General features: G+C 44.4%; 1 protein-coding gene across 3 annotated transcripts in view; it reads left to right on the forward strand.

Annotated features, from left to right (window-relative positions):
• The window catches only part of LOC138503244 (uromodulin-like), a 282,160-nt gene that overhangs the window by 27,649 nt on the left and 226,991 nt on the right, over positions 1-27,520 (forward strand). For all 3 annotated transcript variants that reach the window (XM_069622836.1, XM_069622838.1, XM_069622837.1), the window contains exon 3: positions 7,227-7,319. In XM_069622836.1, the coding sequence (XP_069478937.1) occupies positions 7,227-7,319 (93 nt within the window). The remainder of the gene's footprint in view (positions 1-7,226; positions 7,320-27,520) is intronic.

Here is a 27,520-nt window from a genome sequence, read left to right on the forward strand (position 1 = left end):
GAAGTGACAGAGCTGCTCATAACTAACCCATTGTAGTCCAGTAGAATTGCTCCCCTCACCCCTTGATGCCCACCGGGGCATTTCTATATAAAATTGTTACTGCGCTCTTGAGATAAAGGTTCGAGTCAATAAATAGGGGATTCATCTGCCCATCCACCCAAGTGCTCGTCTAGTGTTGACATAGTCCCAAGTAAGTAGGGGTACCAGTGGCTGGTCAACCCTCTCTTGTTGGAGTGGAATACATTGCTTTAAAACATTCCATTACTCCAACCAGCGCCCACAAAGACCCTCCACGGACCAACAGATGATTTTCTTTCCAGGGGCACGAGAGCCCCTGACTTGGCCTGCTTCCATCTTAATGGACTGGAAAATATCTCTTCAGAGGTTTCACTTTGTGAGCCCTGAAGTGTACAGCAAAGAGCAAGATACAAAATATCTCAATATGGCTGCAGCGGCAGACGGCGCAGTGTCAACTAAGAAAGATATAGCCGCCCTACTGGAGGACATAAGCAGAATTTGCACCAATATAAGAGGCAGGCTCGATATGCTGGACAAATGAGTTGATAAAATTGATGATAGACTTCTAGGTCTGGAGACTAACCAATGCTCACTTGACATAGTGGAGTTTCACATCGGCATGAGGTTGTCAGAACTTGAAAGAAGGGAAGCTGAAATTACTCTCAAAATGGATGACTTTGAAAATTGAGTGAGGAGGAACAACTTTTGGTTCAGTGGGTTCCAGGAGAAAGAAGGAGAAACAGAAAGGGACACTAAGAGATCCATTCACAAGTTGGTTAACTCCTGTTTGGAAATGACCCAATCGCTGAACCCACAATAGACAGGGCACACAGAGCTGGTGGAGGGGCCAGGGGCCCAACATCCATGCTGGCCCACTTCAGTACTTTGAGGAGAAAATGAAAATCCTTGATAATGCAAGGAAAGAGGGCCTGGTTTCTTTTCGTTCTTCTAAGAAAACAATCTTTCAGGACCTCTTAGCATTTACATTGGCGAGAAGGAGAATGTGTGCCCCTCTCCCCCAACAGCTCAATTAGAAGGGAGTCTGTTATTGTTGGGGTTTCCTCTTCTCTATCACATTTGAGCATGAAGGCCATACATATGAATTGATTACTGAAGATGATATTCAAGGGTCAAGAGCAATCTCATGGGGACTCCAGAAGAGCCAGCCTGGGATGAGGAGACTCACAGAGATGGCTTTCAAAGAGTGAAGGGGAGCAGGTAATGCCATGTGCCAGGATCAATGAATTTCAAGAAACTGAACATCCCCACAAGGAGGGTCCCTGACCCACTGTATGACAACAAGTTATTCTTATTCTTGTCCCACCCTGGGCACCTCTAATACCTCAAGCTCTTGCTATATCTGAGTTGTTATTGTTCATTAAGGAGGCCCTGTGGGTGAAGTCTGAAAAGTCCAAGTGTGGCTCAAATCTGGGGGCTTTCGCCTGAGGGGCATTCGCACATGCACTCATAGCTGAAGCAGGCAATGGGCTAGGGGGGAACATGAAGGTTGTATAACTAGCTTTTTTGGTTGTATTCCGTGTGGGGTGTTGTGAGGGACTCTCAAATGAGTATATTGGTCCTCATTACGAGTTCGGCTGTAACTCGCCAGTGCTACCGCCAAGTTGCAGCTGAACTTGTAACACTGTTCCGCTGCCTGATATCCCAGCGGGCCGGGATATCATACGGTGGAAAGTGTAAGTCCCCATTCCTTTGGAGACCCATAGGACTGCATGGGAATGGTGAAACGGAAGCACCGGCACCATTGCTAATGGTGCCGGTGCTTCTGTTAAAGCCTACAGAGGCCCTCACAGGTCAAACCTGCCACGAGCAAAGGCCCCTGCAGGCATAGTTGTAGTCTGGAGGTCTGGAAAGGAGGCTGGTAAATTGCTACCGGCACCCTTATTTCTAGACCTCCAAATTTAGAATGAGGCCCATTGTATTGTTATTTATGGGTGATCCAGGCTTTTCTGATGATTCAGGCCTTGGTCAGGGATGTTAACTGGGCAGGGCTGGACATCCCAGGGGCGGGGGGGCTTAAGGTTCTTTGTTCTATGGAAATAATCCTATGTTGCTAGGGGTTTTTCAACGTTCCAAACAAGAGCTGGGTAGTCACAAAGCCAAGTACTTACAGGCGAATCCTTCTTCTGAAGGACTAGGAGTTCACAGGTGGTTCGGAGTACAAGTCCCAGGTGGTTTTATGACTGGCTCCAATATTCACCTTGTGATAGGTTTGCTCAATGCCCGAGGTATAGACTTAAAGCACTCTTTAGTGGTTTCAAAATTTCTGCGCTCTAAGCTGAACCTGCTGTTCCTTCAAGAAACGCATTGGACCAGAGGGGAAGTCACAGGGTGTGAAATCGAGAGGGATCGGGGAGGTCGTCCAATCTTCAGCCCGAGTTAAGAAAGAGGGGTAGCCATAGTCACACTGTCTAGTGTGGGTCTCACTGTGGCAAAATTTCTAAGGGACCCTAAAGGGTGCTATATAGCTGTAAAAGTGTGCCGATGGGGAAGTCCGATCACAAACGCCTCCGTTTACTGTCCAAACGAGGCCCGATCCTCTTCTGGAATGCTCTGAAAGAGAAATTTAAGGGAATTGTGGAGGGACCATTAGTGGTAGGTGGGGATTTTAATATGGTCCTTCAACCGTTAAAGGATAGGAAAAGAATGAAAGACTCAGGGATAGCCCAGGAAGAGATGATTATGGCCAAAAGGTTTAATTTGATTAATAAGGAACTCAGTGTGATTGACTCCCTGACCCCAGCATTAATGGGCGAGTCACCCTTCCCTTTCTACTCCCGAGTCCATGACTCCTTCTCAAGAATTGACCTCATTCTAGTGAACACCTTGCTAAAGGGCATGTAATGAACTGGACAGTGGTACCAGTACCATGCTCGGACCACATTCAGGTCGGGGTGGAGTTTGGGGAGGACTGGGCTCTCAGACCCAATCAGAGATAGACCTGTAATGTTTTTCTCTTGTAGGACACGGAGACAGCTCAAATCCTGTCAGGGAACATAAAGGACTACTTTGAGTTTAATGACAAAGGGGAATCCAGTGCTCAGTATGTGTGGGAAGGATTCAAGGCCACTATAAGGGGGGTCGTAATCAGGATAGGTTCCCAAAAGAAATGGGAAAGACAGAGGCTGGAAGCCACCCTTTGAGCCAAGATTGAAGTTTTCCCGCCAGGGGGTACTAAGGCTAAAGGATTAAACCCGCGCAGGGCAGCAAGCTGAGAATTTCTGAATCACAATTGAATAGCCTATTAGTTCAGGAGGTCTAGGTCTACTTGGTCGAAAATAATGGACATTTTCAAGTTTGACATATTTTTTTGGTTGTTCGTTTGAGAGCCCCCCCCACTTTCGCCCACCTTAACCTATTGCCTTACCCCTCCCCATATATTTATTTAATTTAATTTGACTGAAAATTCGGTCAATTTGAAAAGATCAAATGTTTTTCGATCAAGTATGCTAATACTGTCCAGGATACCAATTTATTTATTTATTTTTGTATTTATAGAGCATGCAAAACGCTCAGGCATCAAAGTGCTGGTTAAAGCACAGGGGATGGGAGGGCCGGAGGAGGAGAGGGATAGGTAGAAGAGGGGAAAGGGGAGAGAGTTAGTTACACTTTACTAAATCAGGTACTAAGTCATTGGGAAGTAAAAGTTCAACAGTTATCTGGGAGGCTAGTGCAGTATCCGTGGAATAAGATAGTTCTCAGAGCATGGGTGAGGAGGTAGGTGGTTCCGCAGCCACAAAGCAATCTCTGAGAAACTAGAGCTCCCACCTCTTGTCTGTCTGAAACACATGGTGGTAAGTCTGTGGTTGCAGATTAGTCTAGTTGGTCTAGACGCGCTGTTCCTGGAGATCCTCTGTGACAGGTAAGATGCTGCAGAGTATTTTAATGTTGTTCCTTTGTCTGATATGGAGCCAGTGAGCCATTTTCTGTGGATTGAGATGTGGTCACGTCTGGAAAGTCCCATGGTGGCTCGGATGGCATTGTTCTGGATAGTCTGGAGCATGTTCAGGTTGTACGCTGAAGTGCCAGCAAGAAGGGAGTTACAGTAATCAAGGGAAGGGCCTATTACTGCCCTAGCAATGGTCAGACAGTCTTGTGAGGAGAGGAAGTGTTTGGTTGCGCTCAGGAGTTTTGTGGTGTCGACAGCTGAGATGACAATTGCGTTGACCTGGCAGGTCATGCATAGGCTGGAGTCATGGTAGACATCTAACGTTTTGACAGCTGAGGAGAGAGGGATGGCACAGGCATCAATCGTGAAAGCACAGTAGGTTGGGTCGAGTTTGGCTAGGCAGGCAGGTGGACCTACAAGCAGGATCTCTGTATTATCATCATTGACACAGAGTTGGTGTGTGGCCATCCACATTTGAAAAGTGTCATAGATTCTGATGGTATGGCTGGAGTGTTGCTCATAGTTGCCTGAGAGGGGTATCAGAATCTGAGTATCATCAGCATAGTTTGTGTATGAGCTACTCAGAGAGTCGAGGTGGTCAAAGAGTGGTTTTCTATAGATGTTGTACAGAGTGGGAGATACACAGGAAAGAAACCCACATTCCTGAAACGAAAATACTACGAAAAAGGGCACAGAGCGGACAAAAGCTTGGCTTGGAGACTAAGAACGGAATTCAGAGATGGTTGGAAGTATCAAGAAGTTGAGGGAGTGAAGGTTTATAACCCTGTAAATATAGGGGGTGAATTCAGGAAATTTTACGAAACACTGTATTCTTCTGAATATGTGGGAGATGGTTCCCAAATGACATGATTCCTTGAAGCGCTATCTTTCCCAGGGTTATCCGATGTGACATCAGCTGGTATAGATGAGCTGTTCACACCAGAGAAGGTGATGAAGAAATAAAAAACATGAAGACAGGCACTACTCCAGGAGATGATGGGTTTTTCTTTACATTTTATAAAATGTTACGGTCAATGCTGGCACCATACCTTGCACAAGTCTTCATTAAAATACCAGAGGAGAGTCCTCTCTGATTCTATGCTGGGGGTGATCATAGTGGTCATTCAGAAGTCAGGAAAGGACCCAAAGGCATGTTTTTCATATAGACCCATGTTGCTCCTCAATAATGATATGAAAATATTAGCTAAGTTGTTAGGGCAACGTATTGTACAAGTCCTCCCAACTGTGATCCATGGAGATCACGTCGGATTCATTCGGGGGAGGCAGGGATCGGACAACATCAGAAAGATCATATAGCTCAGAGATCAGACCTGGACATGGCGATCATCTTGTTGGACCCCGAAAAGGTGATTGACAGATTTAAATGGCTACACCTGATGAAGATAATAGAGAAAATGAGGTTTGGGCAGGGGCAGGTGTGCAGCTCTTTCCTGACCCCCTACAAATGTTAGTGGGCGTTGCTCCAGATAATAGAATGGAGAATAGGTTTCTGTGGTTATGGGAGGCAATGTTAAGAGTGGGCAGAATCGCAGTGGAACAGAAGTGGAAGTCTCAGGGCACCCCGAATAAAGGTGTATGGGAACAGAAACTTAGAGGCATATACATGATGGAAAAGCATACAGCCATAGTCAGTGGCCATATGGGTTCGTTCCATGATGAACGGGGCCCACTAATCAGAAAGTGGCAACTGAATTAAGATTTTTAGCAGAGCTCTGAGAGCTACGGTGGGGAATGATTAAGCTTGGGAGCGGATCAAAACACCTCGGGGCAGGGGACGTATGTAACGCAGGGGCGCCAGATACATTGTAATATTATGGAATTGACATATGGGTGGGAGAAGGGGAGTGACGGTCAAGCCAAAGGTGGACTCAGTTGGGAGGCCTCTATATCCGGGGTGGGGAGAACTAAAATGTGATGGATCAGTCGTGGGATGAGAATCACTCATGTTTATACGTCTCTATCTACTTGGTGACTGCCAGCGCTAATGTTAGGGTCTCTTTCGGGAACATGGGGACGAGTGCCGGGCGGGGGGGGGGAATTATATGTTATCCATGTTGTAGTGTTTCTGTGGACCAATGTTGGAGCACAAGATAACTTAAAGTTTAAAAAATAAATTTAAGATTACAATCTAGAGTCAAGGGATTACTTGAAGAAAAAGAACTGAACAATGGAAGGTCTGGACGGAACCTGCAGCGGGCTGCGCTTTCAGGAGGACGGGGCTCAGGTGTTGTACTCCATTGAGCCTGTGACCTTTGAGGGATATGAAACATTGGCCTGTATTTCATCTCAATGCGTTTGAATGCCTGGAAAAGCACAGAGACGGGAAGAGAGAGATATGTTGGTGTTTAGGAAAAGCTTGATAAGACAGTTTTTGGGTATCAGGTAATATTGTCCCCGTATATAATGTCACCATACATATAGTCACCGGGAAATGGTATAGGCGACATTATATATGGGGACAACATATGGGGTAAATGAGAGCAGGGGTTGCGGTGGTGTCACCCTCTCTGTTTAAAACAAAACAAAACATGTGCAGGTTACAGGGGTGTCGCCCGTAGGTTCCCTATGATAATGTCTCCGCAGAAAAACAGCGATGGTCTTGTATGGCGACATTGTTCCGTGGACATTATCACATGGAACCAGGTTTTGGGGGCTTGCTTGCCATGCCACAAAGTGGACAACCCCTGCATAAAACATGAAACAGCGGTGGTTGTAGAGTGAGTGCAAAGCCCTGCATGCTTGCTGGACTCACCAGTCTTAGCCTGTCCTCCAGTGGAACGTACCTTAGCCCGGGTGGGGGGAACCCCCGATGACCACGGCATCCTACAGAAGCGAGCATGGTATTTCAGTGGTCCTTTGGTCTGGCTATCCCGACAGTATATGGGTGTGCGCTGTAGTGTCAGAGTCACCGGTGCAGAGTCACTGCAACACCATCCTTACTACCAGTACCAGGAGTGGAAGGAAATGTAGAACAAGACTTGAATTCAGCAGAAGGCATGAGTATTTTTCCCCAAGTTTTCAGGCCACCACTTACCACTGGGATGATCTTTTCATCACTTGCCAGTTCTTGTTTGCTCTTCCCTTTTGACCCTTGGGCCACCTAGTCACCTGCATGTCTTGAATTGATTCTGTGTGTTGTCTAGCCAGTGTTATTTCACAGAGTAACAGGGTATTATTCTCTCCTATGGCGAACTACAATGAGCAAGAGAGATTATATGGGAGAAGCCTCGGGCCATTTTCTAGACTCTGCTTTTACTCTTTTCTTTCTCACTCTCCACAGCTGCTGCTCAGAGCCCCCCTTGTGCTTCTGATGAGAGTTTCAATGCCATCGCCAACACATGCAGCTGTAACCTGACCATGTACATCACTACAGGTAACGCAAGAGGGTGAACCAAATCACAGGAGCACCACCAGCAAACATACCAATAACCGTGCCTCATTCACATAAAATAATCCTACATCCCCAGGCATATTTGGTAAAGGCAGAATGAATAGACTATTTTTTTTATTGGTTTGTTACAAACCTTTAAAATGTATATCACTTTAAATTTTACATTTAATTCATTTCGATTCATCACGATAATCTTCACTCTTTCAATCATTATTCACTGTTCACTTAATTTCCTCACGATTTCCTCTATGAAGAATGTCAATGCAATTTTTAATTTTCTATCGCTTTCATTGAAGCATGCGGACCACCAATCCTCAGCATTCAGTGACGTTTTTTTCTTTTATGAAACAGCCCAGATGTTTTGTGCTTTCTCTACTTAGGGCCGAACTGATTAAATGTTTCAAAGTTTCGACATGCTCTTTGCACAGTCTACAATCTAATTCTGTTGTTTTGGTACTTGGCCGAAAGTTCAAAACCTCTTTGGATTTGAATAGATTTAGGCGAAATTTCATGAATAGCAGACTTCTGTGTCTGTCTGGAAACTTCAGCAGATACTTTGGAGTTGGGTCTAGGCTTCTCAATTCGCTCGGGACCACTAACAAGGCTTTATGCTTACTTCGTTGGTTACCAATATCTATCCAATACAGTCTCCATAACTTAAATGTCACACTATTTGGATTTGTTTGCAAGACGTCAATATTTGTTTCGAGGTCACCCAGGATCTCTTCACGACGCTCCGTTCATAGTGCAAGAATAGAATTTTTGGAGCTGACACCCGGATCTTGAATAGACTATTTTAAGGCGTGCTGTTGTAATGCTGGGCTGTAGCAAACACCTCTATCCATGTTGAATGGCATGCGAGAGATAACTTATTCTTCTGTTGAGTGTTTATTGCTGGTAATCAGCTCTGTGATTAAGACATATGCATTTCAAAACCCTAGTTGAGTTTTCAATCTTCTTCCTGCAAAGTAAATTGAATCACAAAGAAATGGGATGCTGACTGCACCATGGTACCTGTCTGATAAAGGCAAAAAAAGTGCTCACCTTTTTGTGGCACTGTACATTTCTTTCACATTATTCATAGCAGATTCCTGAAGTTGCTGAAGACTCCAACTGACCCCCTGAAGTAGACCCTGCCATGCCTGCAGCCCCGAATGCTGCTCGGCCAACCCAGACCTTGAACCATGACTCCCTTCATCTTGCTGCCTGCCTTTGTCTCGACCCCCCACCACCTGCAGACCAGGCAAGGCCACTGGGTCATGAAGCCCCCTCGCAACTCTACTGACAGGTGACATCATGCCGGGCATTGCAGATGAGGTCTGCACAGATAGGAGCATCTTATGCTTGGCCCTGTGGACCGTGGGCCCCTATCATTCAGAGCATACTGCCTACTTCAGCATTTTACAATGTGAGTGTTCTGTCTCTTGCATGCATTGTTCTTTCCCTCCCTGAGTAGGACTGCACTCTACATGCATTTGCACCTGTTGTTTGCTCATGACCTATGATTCGGTTTCTGCCTTGTACATGCACAAACCTAGGTTTGGCCTACTTCACACATGTTTTAAATATTATAATCTCAGTCATTCTGCACGTATTTCTTATGTTCTGAAAACGCATTCATGACGTATCCTCCTGTGCGTGTAGTTAACATACTGATCTACTTTCACTTAAGCGTTTTAAAAGCAATTCTGATCCATTATTACCTGTGCATTTAAAAGGCACTTCTGATTTGCTTTACCTGTGGGCTTAATAAGGTACTGTGGCTTGGCTCTTCTTTGACTGTCCACCCCAGTCTCACTCATTTTCACTAATTGCTATTTTACTTTTACTTACGCTGCTGGAGGAACACCCAGGTCAGCCATGACATGAAAGAAATGAAAAAAACGAATTTAACCCAGGGATGCCGTTTGCAAACACTTATGAAAACCTTACCTCGAGGGAGAACATTAGTCTCGTCTTGATTCGTTCTCATGCCTCTTGTACCTGGAAAACCCTTAAGCTTTCCAAACGTTCTACTTATGGATCCTCCAGAATAAATGGTGCCACCAGATGGCACGTTCGACTGGACGCCGGCCTTAGTACTAAGATGGTCTTTGATTTCTATGAGAACGGAACCCTCGCCGTGCGGAAGAACTAAACAAACTTGCTCACTTTTCATTGCATGCTCCCCGTCCTCTTCCATCCTCACTTTTCCAACCCCCCTGCCCAGAAGTACCACTATCTTCTGGGTCTGTGGCACTTGCTGTCCATCTGCATTTGCATGGGGCAAGCCCTCCTAACCCCCTGAAGCCCCTGATGCCCAACACTGCACTGCCCATCGTTTCTTACCACCATCTAGAAATTCTTAACACCAGGAACTATTTCATGGTCAACACCCCTTGAACTCTAGGTCTGCCATCAAGCATCCCTCCAACAACTATGACTTGCTTGAGGAGATAAACCTTGGTTGTAGGCCCTCCTGAATGGAAGCAATTCCATAGAGCATGGTACTCCCTACCACCAACTCACAGAATGGATTTACCTTACCAAAACTTCCGTTCCAAGACTATCTCTTGGCTGAAGACGCAAGCTATGTAACACTCAGAGCCCCTATGTCTTGCATATCCCTGTCCATTTGTGCATGATGTATTCACCTGTGTTAACTTGTATATTTGTATATATTCCTGCCATTTTCTTGTGCTCATGTGTATGTATATATTATCGTTGATGTAACTAAGTTTTTCAAATCCTGTTACCCTAGGGCATTTTGGCGCATTACAAATAATAAACAAACATAAACAAACACACATTTGACCCGTGTGTGTTCCCACACCCTTGCTTAATTTGCTTGAGGAGCTTCATTGTTACTCTCTTGGTCTCACTGAGTCTTCGTTCACCACTAATTGTGTGTTCACAAATAACAGAGTGAACAGGATGGGTAGAGAGGTGTTGCCCTTATTTTTCCTGCTTCCCTCATTATCACTAGGATAGCTTTGGGTACCTCTGCTTCCTTTAAAACCCTAGCATGCAAAAGACTTTTGGATGCCAACCCTTGCATCCATCACTATGTTATGTATATACAAGGCCCCTGGAAAGACTTCCTACTTCCTCAAGGAATGGCCTGATTTCCATGCAAGCATCCAATCTGCCTCTAATAATATTCTCATTCTTAAGGACCTCAACATCTGGTTGACACCCCATAAGAACAATGCCAGTTCCCTTTGTCTGAACTCATGTGATGCCCTTGCCCTAAAGATCTGCCCCTGCCACTCATGTGGGTGGGAATATGACAATGCACAGGAGTCTGTCGTCTCTACTTAGTTGTCACTGTTGAACATCAGCACCATGGTACTTCCTTGGATGTGCCACTCCTTCCGATACCTCGACTGACCAAACCAGGAAGGGGGTTGCCCCTGTAACTTCAGCTGAGTCAGAGTTCCTTTCATTCAGGCACAATGAGGTGGTCTTCTCTGTCTTTGCTTCCAACATTGTGCCACCGACATTTGAACTTGCCCTATGGTGTCTGCCCTTGGCAACTGTATAGCTAACCTTCAGACTAACTCTTTCTAACATTCTGGATTTTCTTGCTTCATTTGGCAAGACGAAGAGCCTTGACCCTCCGGAAATGTAATAGTTTGTAGGCCTTGGAATCTAGCCGCCATCTAGAACAAAGAAAAAGCACTGGAATGCAGCTACTCTTCGAATAGAGCATCTAGATAAGGCTCCTTTCTTGTTTTGTCCTGTCTTACCTGCCATGTCCACGTGTGACTTTGCGCCCTGATGCCTGTGGGCTATGGCGCGGTATAAATAAAATAATACTGAAAATCGGAGTCCTGGTAGGACAAATCCAGTTTGCAATTGTCACATCAGAGGCTACTATGCTACTAGCAAGTACAAGAAAAAAGGCCCTCTTGCACACACGTATTGATCTGGTGATCAACAAATCTGCTGAAGGTTGTGGACCCATGGGGGAATGACTGCCCCTGATATCTGTTCTGCTGTGTCAATCACCTTCCAATTCGTTGCATTTCTTTCCAGAAAAGCTTTACTCAGTCTACACCACCATTTCCGGACATACTTAGCCCTCTATTTCCTCCCCTGAGCAACTTTAGCTGAGCCTGCACCCTCCTTCGTCTCCTTCAAAATAGTCTCTCCTGCATATATCTTTGATACTGTAGAACAGACGAAGGCGTCTGCAGAGCAGACTTTCTCCTAGCAAGTAAGCACAATAAAAGACACCATTGCCATTCTTTCTTTGCCAGCCGTGTGCAAAGCTCGTTCCCACGGGTGTGTCTCATCAACAGCTAAAAAAGACTTGCATCCATCACCTCCTCAAAAAAACTTCAGATGACCCTGCAGTCCCTGTAACATACGGACCCATTAACACCTCCCACTTAGATTGACAAAGCCCTTGGGAAGATGGTCATATCCCAAATACTTGACTTCAGTGAATGCAATGGTCCTTTTCGTGACCACCAATCAGAATTCTGGCCCTCTAGATGATGAGAGTCAGCACTTCTTTAAATGAGAGATGAACTCCTTCAGATCTTAAACACTATCCATCATCCTCCTAGAGCTAGCTTCTGCTTTCAGCACTGCCAACCATGCCACTCTGCTGCAGTGTCTGGAAAACCTCTTCAGCATCAAAGAAAACATCATCGGATGGATCGCTTCCGTATGGAGGAACCCAGGTCAGGTCTGGCCTTTTCCTGTCTCATTCTACTATCTCTAACTATGGGATCACTCAAGACTCCATACTCTCCCCTTACAACTCAGGTCAGATCTGGCTCTTTCCTGTCCCAGTCTACTATCTTACACTATGGGATCACCCAATACTCCATATTCTCCCCTTAGAACTCAGGTCTGGTTCTTTCGTGTCTGAGTCTACTATCTCTAACTATGGGATCACTCAAGACTCCATACTATCCCCTTAGAACTCAGGTCAGGTCTGACTCTTTCCTGCTTTGGTCTACTATCTCTAACTATGGGATCACTCAAGACTCCATACTCTCCCCTTAGAACTCATGTCAGGTCTGGCTCTTTCCTGTCGCAGTCTACTATCTCACACTATGGGATCACTCAATACTCCATACTCTCCCCTTAGAACTCAGGTCAGGTCTGGCTCTTTCCTGTCTCGGTCTACTATCTCTAACTATGGGATCACTCAAGACTCCATACTCCACCCTTAGAATTCAGGTCAGGTCTGGCTCTATCCTGCCCAGTCTACTTTCTCACACTATGGGGTTACCCAATACTCCATACTCTCCCCTTAGAACTCAGATCAGGTCTGGCTCTTTCATGTCTCAGTCTACTATCTCTAACTATGGGACCACCCAATACTCCATATTCTCCCCTTAGAACTCAGGTCTGGTCTGGTTCTTTCCTGTCTCAGTCTACTATCTCTAACTATGGGATCACTCCAGACTCCATACTATCCCCTTAGAACTCAGGTCAAGTCTGACTCTGTCCTGCCTTGGTCTACTATCTCTAACTATGGGATCACTCAAGACTCCATACTCTCCCCTTAGAACTCAGGTCAAATCTGTCTCTTTCCTGTCGCAGTCTACTATCTCACACTATGGGATCACCCAATGCTCCATACACTCACCTTAGAACTCATGTCAAATCTGGCTCTTTCCTGTCCCAGTGTACTATCTCACACTATGGGACCACCCAATACTCCATATCCTCCCCTTAGAACTCAGGTCAGGTATGGCTCTTTCCTGTCTCAGTCTACTATCTCTAACTGTGGTATCACCCAATACTCCATACTCTCCCCTAGGTTCTTCAACACTTACCTCCTACCCACAGCAGATCTCATCTAAGCATTCTCTTGCACCGTTGAGCCTCATACAATTGACCCACACATTGCTTTCAGCCTGGAAGGGGACACTTCTGTACTATGCAGTTTGATTATGTCCTGCATGTCTTGTGTCCAGGCCTGGATGTTTGATAATCTGTGCATTCACACAGTGTGATAAGGCAGAGGTAAGGAAAGCAGATCAGAACCAGAACCAGAGGGGTTTGTTCGGTCTCACTAGACATCACAGCCCAGAGAGAGCAAAAGGATGATTGTATGGGGCTGTTCCTACTGGAGTTGATGGACACTTCCCTAAACCAATAGGAAGTCAGCTTTTGAGGCTGTAGGTACTTTTTCTAATCTACTGGTCGTTTTGTGGGTTTTGTTTTGGTTATACAGGGCCCAGCTGGTCAGGAGGAGGAGCCCTTCTACGAATGGGCTTATGAATGCTGAAAACCCTGAAAAGAGGAAGTAACCTGTTTAGTTAATTTGTTATATTGTTGTGAAGGTTGTAATACAACAGACAGCCCGTTGGTTGATCTGTGATCAGAAGCTGAGGACCAAGTCGATTCTCCTCTGGCCTGCTGTGTGTAACTGACAAGGAGAGAAGCTTGGCTTAAACAGCAGAGATGTAAGCCCTCTTGAAGATTCTCCGAAGCAGAGGCGAAGCAGCCTGAACAGCTGAGAGCCGTGGAGACATAAGCCCTGTTGAAGACTCTCCGAAGCGGAGGTGGGGCTTCGGTCCCAGCTGAGCGTCCCGCTGCCGTCAAGCGCCGGACCAGCTGAGAGGCAGAGGCGCGGCGTACTACGCAAAGCCAAGTGGATTAGCTTCAGAAAGTGTGTCCCGGACGCGGACGAAGACTCTGAAGGAAACAAAGCTGTCGAGGCAAGCTACAGAGCCAGAACGTGTGAGAGAGAGAACGTAAGGTGGCTATAATATTTATATGTGAAGCTCTCCTGTAACACGAGAATATAGTCACTGAGATGTTGACTCAGTAAAAGGCAGTGACAATCTGAAAGTAGTAATGCCAATGAACGGAGGAAAGCAAGGTTGAAACGTTCAGACCCAAAGACATGAATAAGACGGATGGACTTTTTTTTAAAACAGGAAGCGGACAAATACACAGATGAGCCACATTAGAAGGAGTGAATAAGAAAGCATCTAGATTGTGCAAGGCGAGAGACTAAAGGAGCAATCTGGACTTTGAACATGAATGTGGAATCTCGCAACACAGAACAGAGTGTTATTTAAAAGTCTCATCCTGATTCTTATCAGCACAAAAGGGATAAAATGAAAAGGATAGATCACTCTCTTCCCTAACTTGAGTCATCAACCCTGCAGTTTCTTCACAGAGCTCAGAGAGTGAACAACCAGCTCTGTTTTCCTAAGGTTCACGCTTATCAAAGAGAGAGAGAGAACGTTTTTTAAGTTCTTGTCCTTTAAGAGAAAAATAAAAATCAGTTCTGTAACCAAAAGAGTGTTTTCTGTCATTTATCCCGCCACAAACTTGTGACATTTGGTGGCAGCGGTGGGATAAATGTGGAACACCATGGAGGAACTAATTAAAACCCTAAGCGAAGGCCAACAATTACTGCAGCAGGCCCTCCAACTTCAAAGCCAACAGGCTGAGGCGGACCACCAAGCCTTTCAACATGACTTACAAGTTCAGCAGGCTCAGTTAATTGACGTAACAAATCTAAGGCGACATGCACAGGTGCCGGCTTCCATCTTACAGAAGTATACGTCTGGAGAAGACCCAGCCTACTTCTTTGTAAACTTTGAACGGGTGGTGAGAATGCCCAGTGGCCAGCAGACAGGTGGTGTCACTACATTGCTCCCCTGATGATGGGGGAGATGCAAAGTTCATATCAAGCTGCAAACCCCCCAGGAGACACCAATTATGGTGATATGAAACGAGACGTGCTCGAGAGACTCGGGCATGATGAAGAGGCATACCGGATGAAGTTTAGGGAGACCAAGTTGCAAACAGAAGAAACTCCTCAACAACTGTTCTATCGAGTGAAAGAGCTAGCTGATAAGTGGCTACAGACAGCCACAACCTCTGCTCAGGAGATGGCCGAAAAGGTAGTCTTGGAACAGTTTGTAGAGGCACTACCACTCCTGATACAGCGATGGGTCAGACAACACCATCGGCCCAGCCTAGTGGAAGCTGTAAATATCACCTCAGCCTATCAAAAGGCTGGACAAGGAAGGATGCTAACTTATGCAGCCTCACCAAAGGTTGGGGGGTGGACCACCAAACCCTGTGTCCAATCCTAGTAATGGGCAAAGATGGCCGAATTCAATGATTTGTAGGACAGACTGGGATAGTACACAGTTTCGGCTTAACACTGAAGGATCGCCAGCTACAACTATGACCAGACCCCCCAGCCTCAGTGCCAGAGGGCCCCAATGTTTTGAGTGTGGAGAGTGGGGGCATATGGCACGGCTCTGTCCAAAGCGAAGTAAAGCAGAACCTATGGATGTGGGGATCCCCGAGGTGATTAAAGACGCCGACCAACAGGAAGCTTCACCAGCCATAAGATCTCCATATCCATACACTCGTGAAGCAGAGGTGGAAGGTTGACCAAGAAGAGCCATGATAGATTCTGGAAGTATGCAGACAGGTGTCAGCCCCAATCTGGTAAGTGGTGTGCCAGAGTCGAATGAAAGCATCCCTATCCAGTGTGTGCATGGTGAGATAAAACGATATCCAACCAAAGAGATAAAGATAAAGGTAGCCGGGGAGCAAATGGATGTGAGAGTGGCAATGATGCCGGTGTTACCGGAACCCCTACTGGTTGGGTCTGATGTGCCTGATCTTCCTCATTTTATTCAGATTATTGAAAAAAACTGGTTGGAGAATGCTCCATTCCACGATCAAGAAATTGCTACGCCCACCCTCAAACCAAGGTAAAGTGAGATGGAGAGAAAGAAAGGGAAGCAGGGGTGGCTCAAACAAAATATGTACCCCATCACCGTAGATTGGAGGTTGGATGAACAGGGGGATCGTTTTCGAATGGCACAGGAACTGGACCCTGTGTTGAAACATGCAAGAGCAGCTGTCGAAAAAACTGATGGGAAGACCCCCTGTTTCATCAAGGACCATGGTTTGTATTACCGCATTGCACCAGGCCAGGGGGAAGATACAGTCCGGCAACTGTTAGTGCCTAGTAAATATTACAGGCCAGTACTGGAAGTCACTCACTTGCAAATAGGAGAAGGACATCTGGGAGTTGAGAAAACTACTCAAAAGATACTAGCAAGATATTTTTGGCCTGGGGTATATGGTCAAGTGGCTCGATTCTGTCAACAGTGTACTGAATGTCAGAAGAAGAATAGAGCCAACGTCTCGAAGGTCCCCTTGCAAACAATGCCTATTATACTAGAACCATTTCATTGTATTGGAATGGATATAGTGGGCCCATTAGATCCAACCAGCCGAGGCCATACATATTTATTAGTAATTGTGGATTATGCAACAAGGTATCCCGAGGCTTTCCCTCTACTGTCCACTAATGCGCAGCAAATCTGCGATGCTTTAGTTCCGTTCATTGCACGTGTGGGAATCCCCGAAGAAATTATTACAGATCAGGGCACCAATTTATGTCTACAATATTAAAACAGGTGTGTGAGACCCTTCATATCGATCAAATTAAAAATAATGTTTACCATCACTAAACTGATGTGTTAGTAGAGAGGTACAACTAAACCATGAAGCAGATGCTGAGAAAAACAATTGTACCGGAAGAGAGAAATTGGGACAGGCTGCTTCCGTGGATCTTGATGACGCTAAGGAACACCCTGCAGTCCTCGACTGGGTTTGCTCCATTTGAAGTCCTATTTGGCAGACCAGTCAGAACCCTGCTGGACATCGTAAAAGAGGGTTGGGAAGAACAACCAAATCCAGAAGTTACCCTCACTGAATATGCTTCATAATTAAAAGAAAGAGTGGAAAAACTTGAATCGGTGGCTGAAAGTCACCTTTTGCAAGCACAGGGTAGACAGGAACAGTACTATAATGAGAGTACCCAGATGCGTAACTTCCAGGTAGGCGAACAGGTCCTCGTCCTTCTGCCTACCAGGGAGAACAAAATGTTAGCATCATGGAGAGGACCATATACGGTTGAAGAAGTTCTGGGTCCAGTAACTTATAAAGTTCATCAGCCAGAGAGAAAAGTACCTCTACAGACTTACCATATTAACTTGTTGAAAAAATGGGTAGAGCTGACACCTACAGTTGCAATGATAAATGTGAAAGAAGTGCCAGCAGAATGTCTCCCACCGCTAGGGAAGGAAATAGGGAAAGAGGTTTTGAATATTAATCAAGAATTGGGTCCACTTCAAAAGCTAGAACTTTCCACATTGATTGACAGATATGCGGAGGTGTTCTCCTCACTGCCTGGGAGAACCATGCTAACGTACCATCATGTACATACAGTCCCATGAACTAAAGTCAGATTACGCCCTTATCGAATCCTTAAGGCTAGGGTTCAAGCCATTAATCAGGAAGTCCAAGAGATGCTGCGTTTGGCGGTGATAGAGCCTTCTCATAGTGACTGGTGTTCTCCGTTGGTCCTGGTACCTAAACCCGATGGGAGTTCATGGATCTGCATGGATTTGAGAAAGCTCAGTGAGGTGACTAAATTTGACGCATACTCTATGCCCAGAATTGAGGATCTATTGGACAAGCTTGGGAAAGCAGAATATTTGACCACTATAGATCTAACAAAAGGTTATTGGCAAATCCCGTTGTATCCGCCTGACAACGAGAAGACCACTTTTGCCTCTCCCACCGAGTTGTATCAGTTTACGGTGTTACCATTTGGTCTTCATGGGGCTTCGGCGACTTTTCAGAGATTGATGAATTTTTTGATCAAAGGTCATGAGCAATATGTTGGAGCATATCTGGGTGACATAATTGTGTATAGTCAAACTTGGCCGGATCATCTGAAACAACTGGAGGCCATACTGCAGACTTTACAAAATGTGGGTTTACACATAAACCCGAAGAAAACATACTTGTCAAATTTTCATACAAAGTACCTTGGACATTTTGTGGGTCAAGGAACTATTAGACCTCAACAAGAAAAGATGTAGGTGATACAACGCTTACAGTTTCCAGTTACCAACAGACAAGTCAGGGCATTCCTCGGGTTTGTAGGATATTATAGGCGGTTTATTCCACATTTCTCCACAATCGCAGCTCCCTTAACAGATCCCCTGAAATCATCTGCTTCTCCCAAAAGGGATGTCGAACAGGGAAGACAGAGAAATCTTTCGAGGCACTCAAGAATGCTCTTTCAAATAAGGCCATGTTACAATGTCCTAACTTTGATATGCCTTTCTTCTTGCCTACGGATCCATCTGGTACTGGTTTTGGGGCCGTTCTGTTCCAAAATATAGGAGAAACAGAGAGACCCATTATGTTCATCAGTTTCAAACTTTTACCTCATGAAATGGGTTATGCGACAATTGAAAAAGAATGCTTAGCTGTTAAGTGGGCAATTGAAGCTCTCAGATATTATCTACTGGGGAGGCAGTTCACTTTAGTAACCGACTATGCAACTCTGGTATGGCTGTCCTGGAATAAAGACACAAATCCCAGATGCTTATGGTGGTTTTTGTCTCTACAACCATATGCCTTTCAAACCATCCATCATCCTGGACGTGTGATGGCTCAAGCAGACTTTTTGTCTCATGTTCATGCCCTTCCCGAATGTAAGGGCTCAGGAAAGGGGGTCTGTGATAAGGCAGAAGTAAGGAAAGTAGATCAGAACCAGAACCAGAGGGGTTTGTTCGGTCTCACTAGACATCACAGCAAGGAGAGAGCAAAAGGATGATTATATGGGGCTGTTCCTACTGGAGTTGATGGACACTTCCCTAAACCAATAGGAAGTCAGCTCTTGAGGCTGTAGGTACTTTTCTCTAATCTACTGGTCGTTTTGTGTGTTTTGTTTTGGTTGTACAGGGCCCAGCTGGTCAGGAGGTGGAACCCTGCTACGAATTAGCTTATTAATGCTGAAAACCCTGAAAAGAGGAAGTAACCTGTTTAGTTAATTTGTTATATCATTGTGAAGGTTGTAATACAACAGACAGCCCGTTGGTTGATCTGTGATCAGAAGCTGAGGACCGAGTCGTTTCTCCTCTGGCCTGCCGTGTGTAACTGACAAGGAGAGAATCTTGACCTGTACCGCTGAGAGCTGCAGAGACGTAAGCCCTTTTGAAGATTCTCCGAAGTGGAGGCGGAGCAGCCTGAACATCTGAGAGCCACAGAGACGTAAGCCCTTTTGAAAATTCTCCGAAGCGGAGCAGCCTGAACAGCTGAGAGCCGCAGAGACGTAAGCCCTGTTGAAGACTCTCCGAAGCGGAGACGGGGCTTCGGTCCCAGCTGAGCAGCCTGCTGCCATCAAGCACCGGACCATCTGAGAGCCAGAGGCATGGTGTACTACGTGAAACCAAGTGGATTAGCTTCAGGAGGTGTGTCCCAGACGCAGACGAAGACTCTGAAGGAAACAAAGCTGTCGAGGCAAGCTACAGAGCGAGAACATGTAAGAGAGAGAACGTAAGGTGGCTATAATATTTATATGTGAAGCTCTCCTGTAACACGCGAATAAAGTCCCTGAGATGTTGAATGGCCTCCAGTAAAAGGCAGTGACAATCTGAAAGTACTAATGCCAACGAACGGAGGAAAGCAAGGTTGAAACGTTCAGACCCAAATACATGAATAAGACAGATGGACTTTTTTTAAAACAGGAAGTGTACTTAAGGGGCCAAATACACAGAAGAGCCACATTAGAAGGAGTGAATAAGAAAGCATATAGATTGTGCATGGCAAGAGACGAAAGGAGCAATCTGGACTTTGAACATGAATGGGGAATCTCGCAACACAGAACATAGAGTTATTTAAAAGTCTCATCCTGATTCTTATCAGCACCAAAAGGGATAAAATGAAAAGGAGAGATCACTCTCTTCCCTAACTTGAGTCATCAACCCTGCAGTTTCTTCACAGAGCTCAGAGAGCGAACAACCAGCTCTGTTTTCCTAAGGTTCACGCTTATCAAAGCGAGAGAGAGAAAGTTTTGTACGTTCTTGACTTTTAAGAGAAAAATAAAGATCAGTTCTGTAACCAAAAGAGTGTTTTCTGTCGTTTATCCCGCCACGAACTTGTGACACACAGACAAAACATTTACTTGGACTGTACAATACCCACCTCCTTAGCATTTTTGTTGGCCTTTCTCTATAACAAGGGTCTGCAACCTGTTTGTCACAATTCCATCTAACCAGGGCTGCTCCGTTACCTCCTCCTCGCCTCTGCAGACGTGTTCATCCTGTGCATACTATTATGTGCATTCTCCACTCTACCAAAGGTGGAAGTTGCCATGGCGATATAACGCTTGGCGGAGACGCGTTCATGGCCTACATTCCATTGCCGCACGCTCTATCCGTTGGAATAATCATGTGGCTACGCAATCAGTTGCGCAATGCGGGCTCTGCCCCTCATTGCCTCCACAAAAGTGCCCCCCGCTGTCAGCAAGCTGCTTCTGATTATAGTAAAAGTGCTTTTGGATTTTCCGTCTGGTTTACTGTGTTGTTGCTCGTAGCTTACGGACTGCTGTTTACCAGAAGCTTCGTGTATGATCCCTCAGTCCCGAACTCCTTTTGTTTACTGCTCAGACTGTCCCTGCTTACCGAACTTGTTTGTTCCGCTGCCCGCTCAACGATGAAACTTTGCCTGTCCCACGGACCCATCTCTGTTTACCAAACTTTTTTGATCCGCTGCCCACACAACGTTGATGCTCTGCCTGTCCCACGGTCCTGCCTCTACTTACCGAACCTGATCCGCTGCCCGTACAATGCTGAAACTCTGCCTTCTTCTGTTTGCTGATCGGTTTTTCCCTGGATTGCTTCAGACTTCCTTAAGTACTTTCCGAACCTCTTCCTGGAACTCCTTTGTGCACGCTAACAAGACGCTTTGCAGAAACACCTGCCGTGCACGTACCCGGCACTAGCACGTCCCTCGTGCCGTTCGGGCACCAGCTCCATCCTAACCTTTCCCTTTCCTTGTTTCTTCCTGACCATTGAACTGGATATTATCTGCTGCTTTCCTTCTGGACCAAAGCCGTTCCCATTCCCGGGTAAGAATCCAGCTTCCTTGACTCCATTTCTTCCTAGAAAGTTCCCATTCCCACTCATTAAATACTTAACATTCCTTGTACATCACAGGGGAAGGTTCAGAGGAGGGAATATCTTTCGCCATCCAGAAACAGACGCATATTGTCCCAAGTAAGGAAAATATATGCTTTCTTCTTCTGTTTCTTATTGATACTTAGACCTTGTTCTAAAACTTATCCTTTTCCTTACAGACTGGCACAATGATGGTGTTGTTCTCTCGCTCTTTCAATTGATATACTCCTCTGTCTATTTTGTTTAACGGATAGAGGGGCATATCAACGGAAATGTCACCCTCTGTGAGGAGACCTGGGCCACTTTTGGCCCTGGATTTTCAACTTGGCTATGTCAGGATCAAGACACCCTATCCTCTTCTTGGTGAATACTGACACTGTTGCTCTCCAGCTGATTTGGAGTACAACTCCACTGATCTCTCACCATTGGGAGTTGAATGGGAGTTATAGTCAAAAAGAATGTCAAGGAAAAGTATGTCCTGTTCTTTGGACACCCTGCCAACTTGGTTCCAATAGCCAGAAACCTTGGGGTGACCTTCAGTCGCTCATTCACCTTCACTCCTCAGGTCATACAGCTATCTAGGAATTCATCCATGCAGCTGTATCCTCTAAGAGCATGTACTACTTGCTTCTATCTCAAGGTGGAAGTGACCAGTGGTCTGGTCCTCTCAGTGTAAGGTTATTATGGTACCCTGTATCGCAGTCTCCTCGTTGCCTGTAGGACATTTACAAAAGTGACCAGACTCATCATTGATCTTCGATCCAGTGCCCACATCACTTCGAAATGCTTGCACTGGCTCTTATTTGGGGCCCAGATCTATGTTAAAGCTCTCTGCATTAGCCATCAGGACTTCTGGGGCACGTGGTCTTGATACCACCAACATTAGAATAATATGTAATAACTATAATAACTTGTTATTTATATAGTACTTTTATCCCATGTGCTTTATATAGAACATATGTACTTAAATTATTATCGAAATTGGTACTCACTTTATCGACCTCGGAAGGATGAAAGGCAAGTCTAAAAAGAACATATTTAGTGACAGAACCCTTGGTGCAGTTAATGCTTGTTTGTGGATCCCTGCGAAAACTTACCTCAGGGAAAAAAGACATGGACACTTCAGATAAAAACTAAAAACTAGTTACGATTAAGTACTGTTTGCTGGCTTTGCTGCCCCCTTTGCTTTTTGTGGGAGAAATCTTCCCAGGACTTGCACTGATCCTGTTTCCGTGCCGTGCAGACTTGGAACATTTCGTCCAGGAGGACGTCCATACAGGCGGCACTGGCTTCGCCTGACTTCCTGTAAACAAGGTGATTGCCTGTCACAAACTCTTTTTTGTCTTTGTTCGTTGAGCTATTTTGACTATTTGGACTATTTGGACTTTGCTCTTGGTCATTGGTGGACATATGTAGTTTCTTTGGCTCTGTTTTTATTTATCCTTACCATTACTAAAAGCATTCTTGTTTCTCTTTTATTTTAAGCACTTCCGGTTGGAGGTCCCGCCTACGACGCTCGCGTGACACGCACGCTGGTCCCTCTTTCATTTCTACATATACTGTTGTTCTGGCGCACTCGCGCAGCGCACTAAGTACGATTAAGTAATGTTTGCTTTTCGCGGTGCGCGGCGCGAACTGCGGGCCTCTATAACAGTTTTTTTTCTTTTTCTTTCTCTTCTTTTTTCTCCGGAATTTCAACCGGGGTAATCTGTTTTCTGGTATCTAAAGTTTTAAGGGACACTGTTCATCATTTAAACATTTTTGCTTTGATGAATATTTAATAATTACCCTTTCTTACAACTCATCAAGTACGTGCTTTGTTGTGGTTTTTTTTTTTTTGTTTTTTCCTTATTTATGGCTTCTCTTCATGAAATACCCAAAACAAAAATGTCCTTAATGTTAGGAATGCCTACGCTTGGCAATGGTCCTTATGACATACTTCCACTGGAATCTCGAAAAAAGTTCTTGGCCAAAAGACTCAAAGAAAATCAGGAAAAGAAAAAAAGGTCTATGTCTTTGACCGTTGATATTCGCTCCTTTTGTCAAACGGAAGGGGTAAGGTTTCAGAAATCACTCTGCAAGACCGCAGCTACCACGCAAGCAGCAAACTTGACGTGTCCATCTCTTGCTGCTGTCCCAGGAGGATAGCTCAGCGGCAGCGTGTCGACTTGGAAACAAGACGACACGGAGCAACACAGGTTCGATCCCTGGGTATTAAGCGCGTTATAAATAACCTATCATATCATTCAGTAATGCAGAATGGAACAGTTGTGTGTACTGAAAAAAACATGACAGTCACACCTTCTGAAAGTGTGACAAATATTGAAATTGCTGATGCTTCTATTGTTTTAGCATGCAAATCTGGTGAATTGCATGTGTCCCAAATACCTATAATTCCTATCAAAACATCGGTGGACTCATTATCAACTAACCCACCATTATGCTCGGTGCAGGCCCAACTCCTGCTAAGAAAGGAATATGAAAAAGATACTCTTGCAGGGGAAATAGATGCAGATAGTATAGCATTTTTTAATTCCTTCCCGCAGCATGATGCTAGCAATTCTGAAGTGCAATACATCTGCTCAAACACTGGCGATTTAATACAATTAAATGATAGATCATGTAGATCCAGTCCTCCAACGGTTATGTCGATTCCCGCTTCTCCGATCATTTCATTAGACCTAGCCCTCAAAAACAAGCCAGAGGACATTGATAAGCAGGAATTGTATAAATCTCCAGTTATGTTTGACAAATCTTCCAGTGTTTCTAATCGCTCTTCATCTTTTGTGGCTCCCACTCCTATAAGATCCCAATTTCAGGAAAACGTTGGTGATTATCCATTCTTCATACAAGACCCACAAATTTCAAATAGAAACAATAGACCCTCTTTTCCAGAAGCTCCGGCACTTAATAACACCCTAACTGCCATGAACACTGTTTTATTATCATTGGCCAAGCTTTATGAATCTCTAGATGGCAAAATACAACATCATACAGGACGCCTGTTACAATCACATGATTATATAATCCGTGAGATTGGTGTAAAAAAGCATATTGATGTTAAACATCAAATGACCTATAATGAACAAGGCACTCAAATTGTTATCATCGGTAAAGCTCGCTTAAAGCCTTTGGTACCAATGGTGGCTCCGACCTTAGCATCTCATTCAGTCAATGTGGCTGATGATACTTCCAGTAAACCTGTTCTGTCGGCTCATGTTTTTGAAGCTACTGTCGGGCATACCCTTCAACAAGCCTCTGGGCAATATATAAAGGCTATGGTTGATGCCCAGGTAACACCGGCATCATCCATACCTGTTTCAGAGGTTGTTGCTGTCTTTGACTCGCAACTAGCTCCCAGGCCAAATACCAACGGCTATGGGGAACAAACACCGTCATCTAATCTAGCTCCTATGTTTCTCACCTCCAAACTTGCTGCTTCGAACATTGCAATTGATACCGTGCCATCGAAACCAGCTCAAACTCTTGGCAGGCTGCCTTCTACCATAAAACATAAAAAGGTTACCAGAATAATTAAAGCAGCAAAGAAAAAGAGGCGTTTACAACTAAACCAAGTTGGTGAGAGTCACATATCGAAACCTATACCCTATAAACCTTTGGATGATCTTTTGGCGGCCTCTGTTTCAATGACTTCAGTAAAAACCGCTAGTCCATTGCACGACCAAAATTTGAAAAATCTTGCGTCATCCAAACCAATGATGAACACAACTCATCACATGAAATTCTCAGGACCAACCCCAATAACTGCTGTTCCAAATAGCACTCAATATCAAAAAGCTGAATTACTTGTTGGCAGTTGCTTAGTACAAGGCATCACATCCGCTGACTCAGAGTGTACTCTACAAGAACTCTGGAATGAAATACGGACATCATTTGCAAATTATAAAAGAGAAAATGAAAACATCAAACAGCTGATGCTGCAATCATGCTCTGGTGCGGTTAGTGGCTCACCAAACGCGACACAAACTAATTATCCAAATATTAAACAACTTTTGAAAGGTCCAACCCAGCAAAATCATGACCAAGAAACTCGGCCTTCTGATTTACAAAAACCATTAGTTGTGGGAAGGGAATTAGCTTTTCACAATGAATACAAATCTTTCACTATTATATCTAAGAACCAGGCTCAGTTTAAGAAACACCATTGTTTACTAATCAAATGTAGAAGGTCTCCTTTTAATAGGTACAATCTCAACTGTGCAAGTTTCCTGAATATCTGTGCAGAGATAACAGCTCTGGAAGATTTAACGTCTTCTGACATTGACCTTGTCGAGTTTACTAATCCCCCTGATCTTTCTGAGGCTCGACTGTATATTCGATCGGGCGTCATACTTAATACCTTATAGCTAGCCCAAACAGCCTTTTATAACATTGGCTTTATCCTTAATCAGGACCCTGTGATAAACTCACAGATTATGGTTCCATCCATCATGCCGCAATCAAGAATATATGGTGATAAAACCGCTGTCCAATCGAATGAAGAACAAAATTCTCACAAAGCCTGGGAGTACCAGGATTGTAATACTTCATCGTAACAATCCCAGTCAGAAGAATATATTAGCCTGCTCTCATGGAATACTAGGGGTTTCAAACATCTTATCAATAGTAGTAATCTCGATCTTTTAAAGTATGACATAATAGTCTTGCAGGAAACCTGGTTAAGTCACATTCCAACTTGGGACCTGTATGAAGTATATCTTGTACCTGCAATCATCACACTTGGTGGTAGACCTATGGTGGGCCTTGTAACTGCTTTTCGAAAAGATCGAGACTTTACAATCATTTAGCAGCAGTCTCCGTCACCTTGCTTTCAAATTATTAAATTTAAACGGAATGCAATTACTTGTGTAATCCTGAATATCTACTGGGTTAAAAAACATCTAACATCAGATGAATTCTTTAATAATCTTAATAAAATATTGGACCAGTTTTCACAAGATACATCCATCCTGGAAATCTTTATAATGGGTGACTTAAACTTGCACTTATTACCTGGCTCAACATATGTATCTACTCAAACTGTTGATGAACGGCATTGGTTAATGCTAATGAAAAACAGGAACTTCTCAATGCTAAATGGCACCGTTCTAGGGGATGTTCCTCATCGAGCCACCTGGCACAATGAGGGTAGTCACTCCACCCTGGATTATATATATGTTAATGATCAGCTTCTCTCTAACATCATTTCTTTAGAAATCAGTCAAACGAAAATGAGTGATCATAGCCAATTAGTGGTTACTTGCAGATGGCCGACTTTGATTTCTAGAAATTATAATTCAAACCTCACGAATCTTTATGTTAATTCTGGGGGAAATCGTATGCAATGGTCCAAAAATAAGTTACTTTGTCTAAAAAGAGAGCTGTACGATGCATATAATTATCCGACAGAGTAGGTCTACCCTTGCTATACAGATACAAATCTGTTGCTTTCATCAGGTCCCTCACAAGGCCAGGGTCCCCGTATAAAGCACTTCCATGCCTTTGACGCTGATGTAAGAGATAAGAAGCGTGAATTGAGAAGGCAAGTGAAAAGTTTGCTAAAAGGTCCAACAGAACTTCTTGATACTAACCACGAACAAATTAAACAATTAAAAGTTTGTTATAAAAGATGGGTACTCAATCGTCGTACGCTCCAATATCAGTGTGACGGCGAAGCAATGCTAAGGCAAATTCTCTTGAAATCCTCAGGAGGCATATGGGCTCTCCTGAATTCTGCATGTCATCATCAACAAATCACACTCAAATTAATTCCATTTCTGAAAGTGACTGGGAAGTGTATTTCTCTAGTATCTACAACTCCCCTCTGCCTGACATTGGTCTGGAGTGGAATAAAATCGATTGCAATCATGAATTGCAATTTAATCAAGAAGATGTATTGCATTGTATAGCCAAGTTGAGTACGTCTAGAGCATCAGGGCCGGATGGCCTACACAATGCACAAATTAAACAGGACAAAGAAATATGGTCTGAAATATTCCATCTCATATTTAAAGAGATCATGAGATCTGGTAAACTGCCTCCATCGTGGCAAACATCAGTGATCATCCCTATATTTAAAAAAGGAGATCGAACAAACCCTGCATCTTACAGACCAATTACTTTATTAGATTGTCCAGGAAAAATCTTTGCTCGGCTTGTTCTGAACTAATTTAATAAATGGCTTGACTATCTGAATCATCATGATCCATATCAAAC

This window comes from Ambystoma mexicanum, chromosome 11 (genome assembly GCF_040938575.1).
Source record: "Ambystoma mexicanum isolate Mex_15411 chromosome 11, UKY_AmexF1_1, whole genome shotgun sequence".
Lineage (NCBI taxonomy): Eukaryota > Metazoa > Chordata > Amphibia > Caudata > Ambystomatidae > Ambystoma > Ambystoma mexicanum.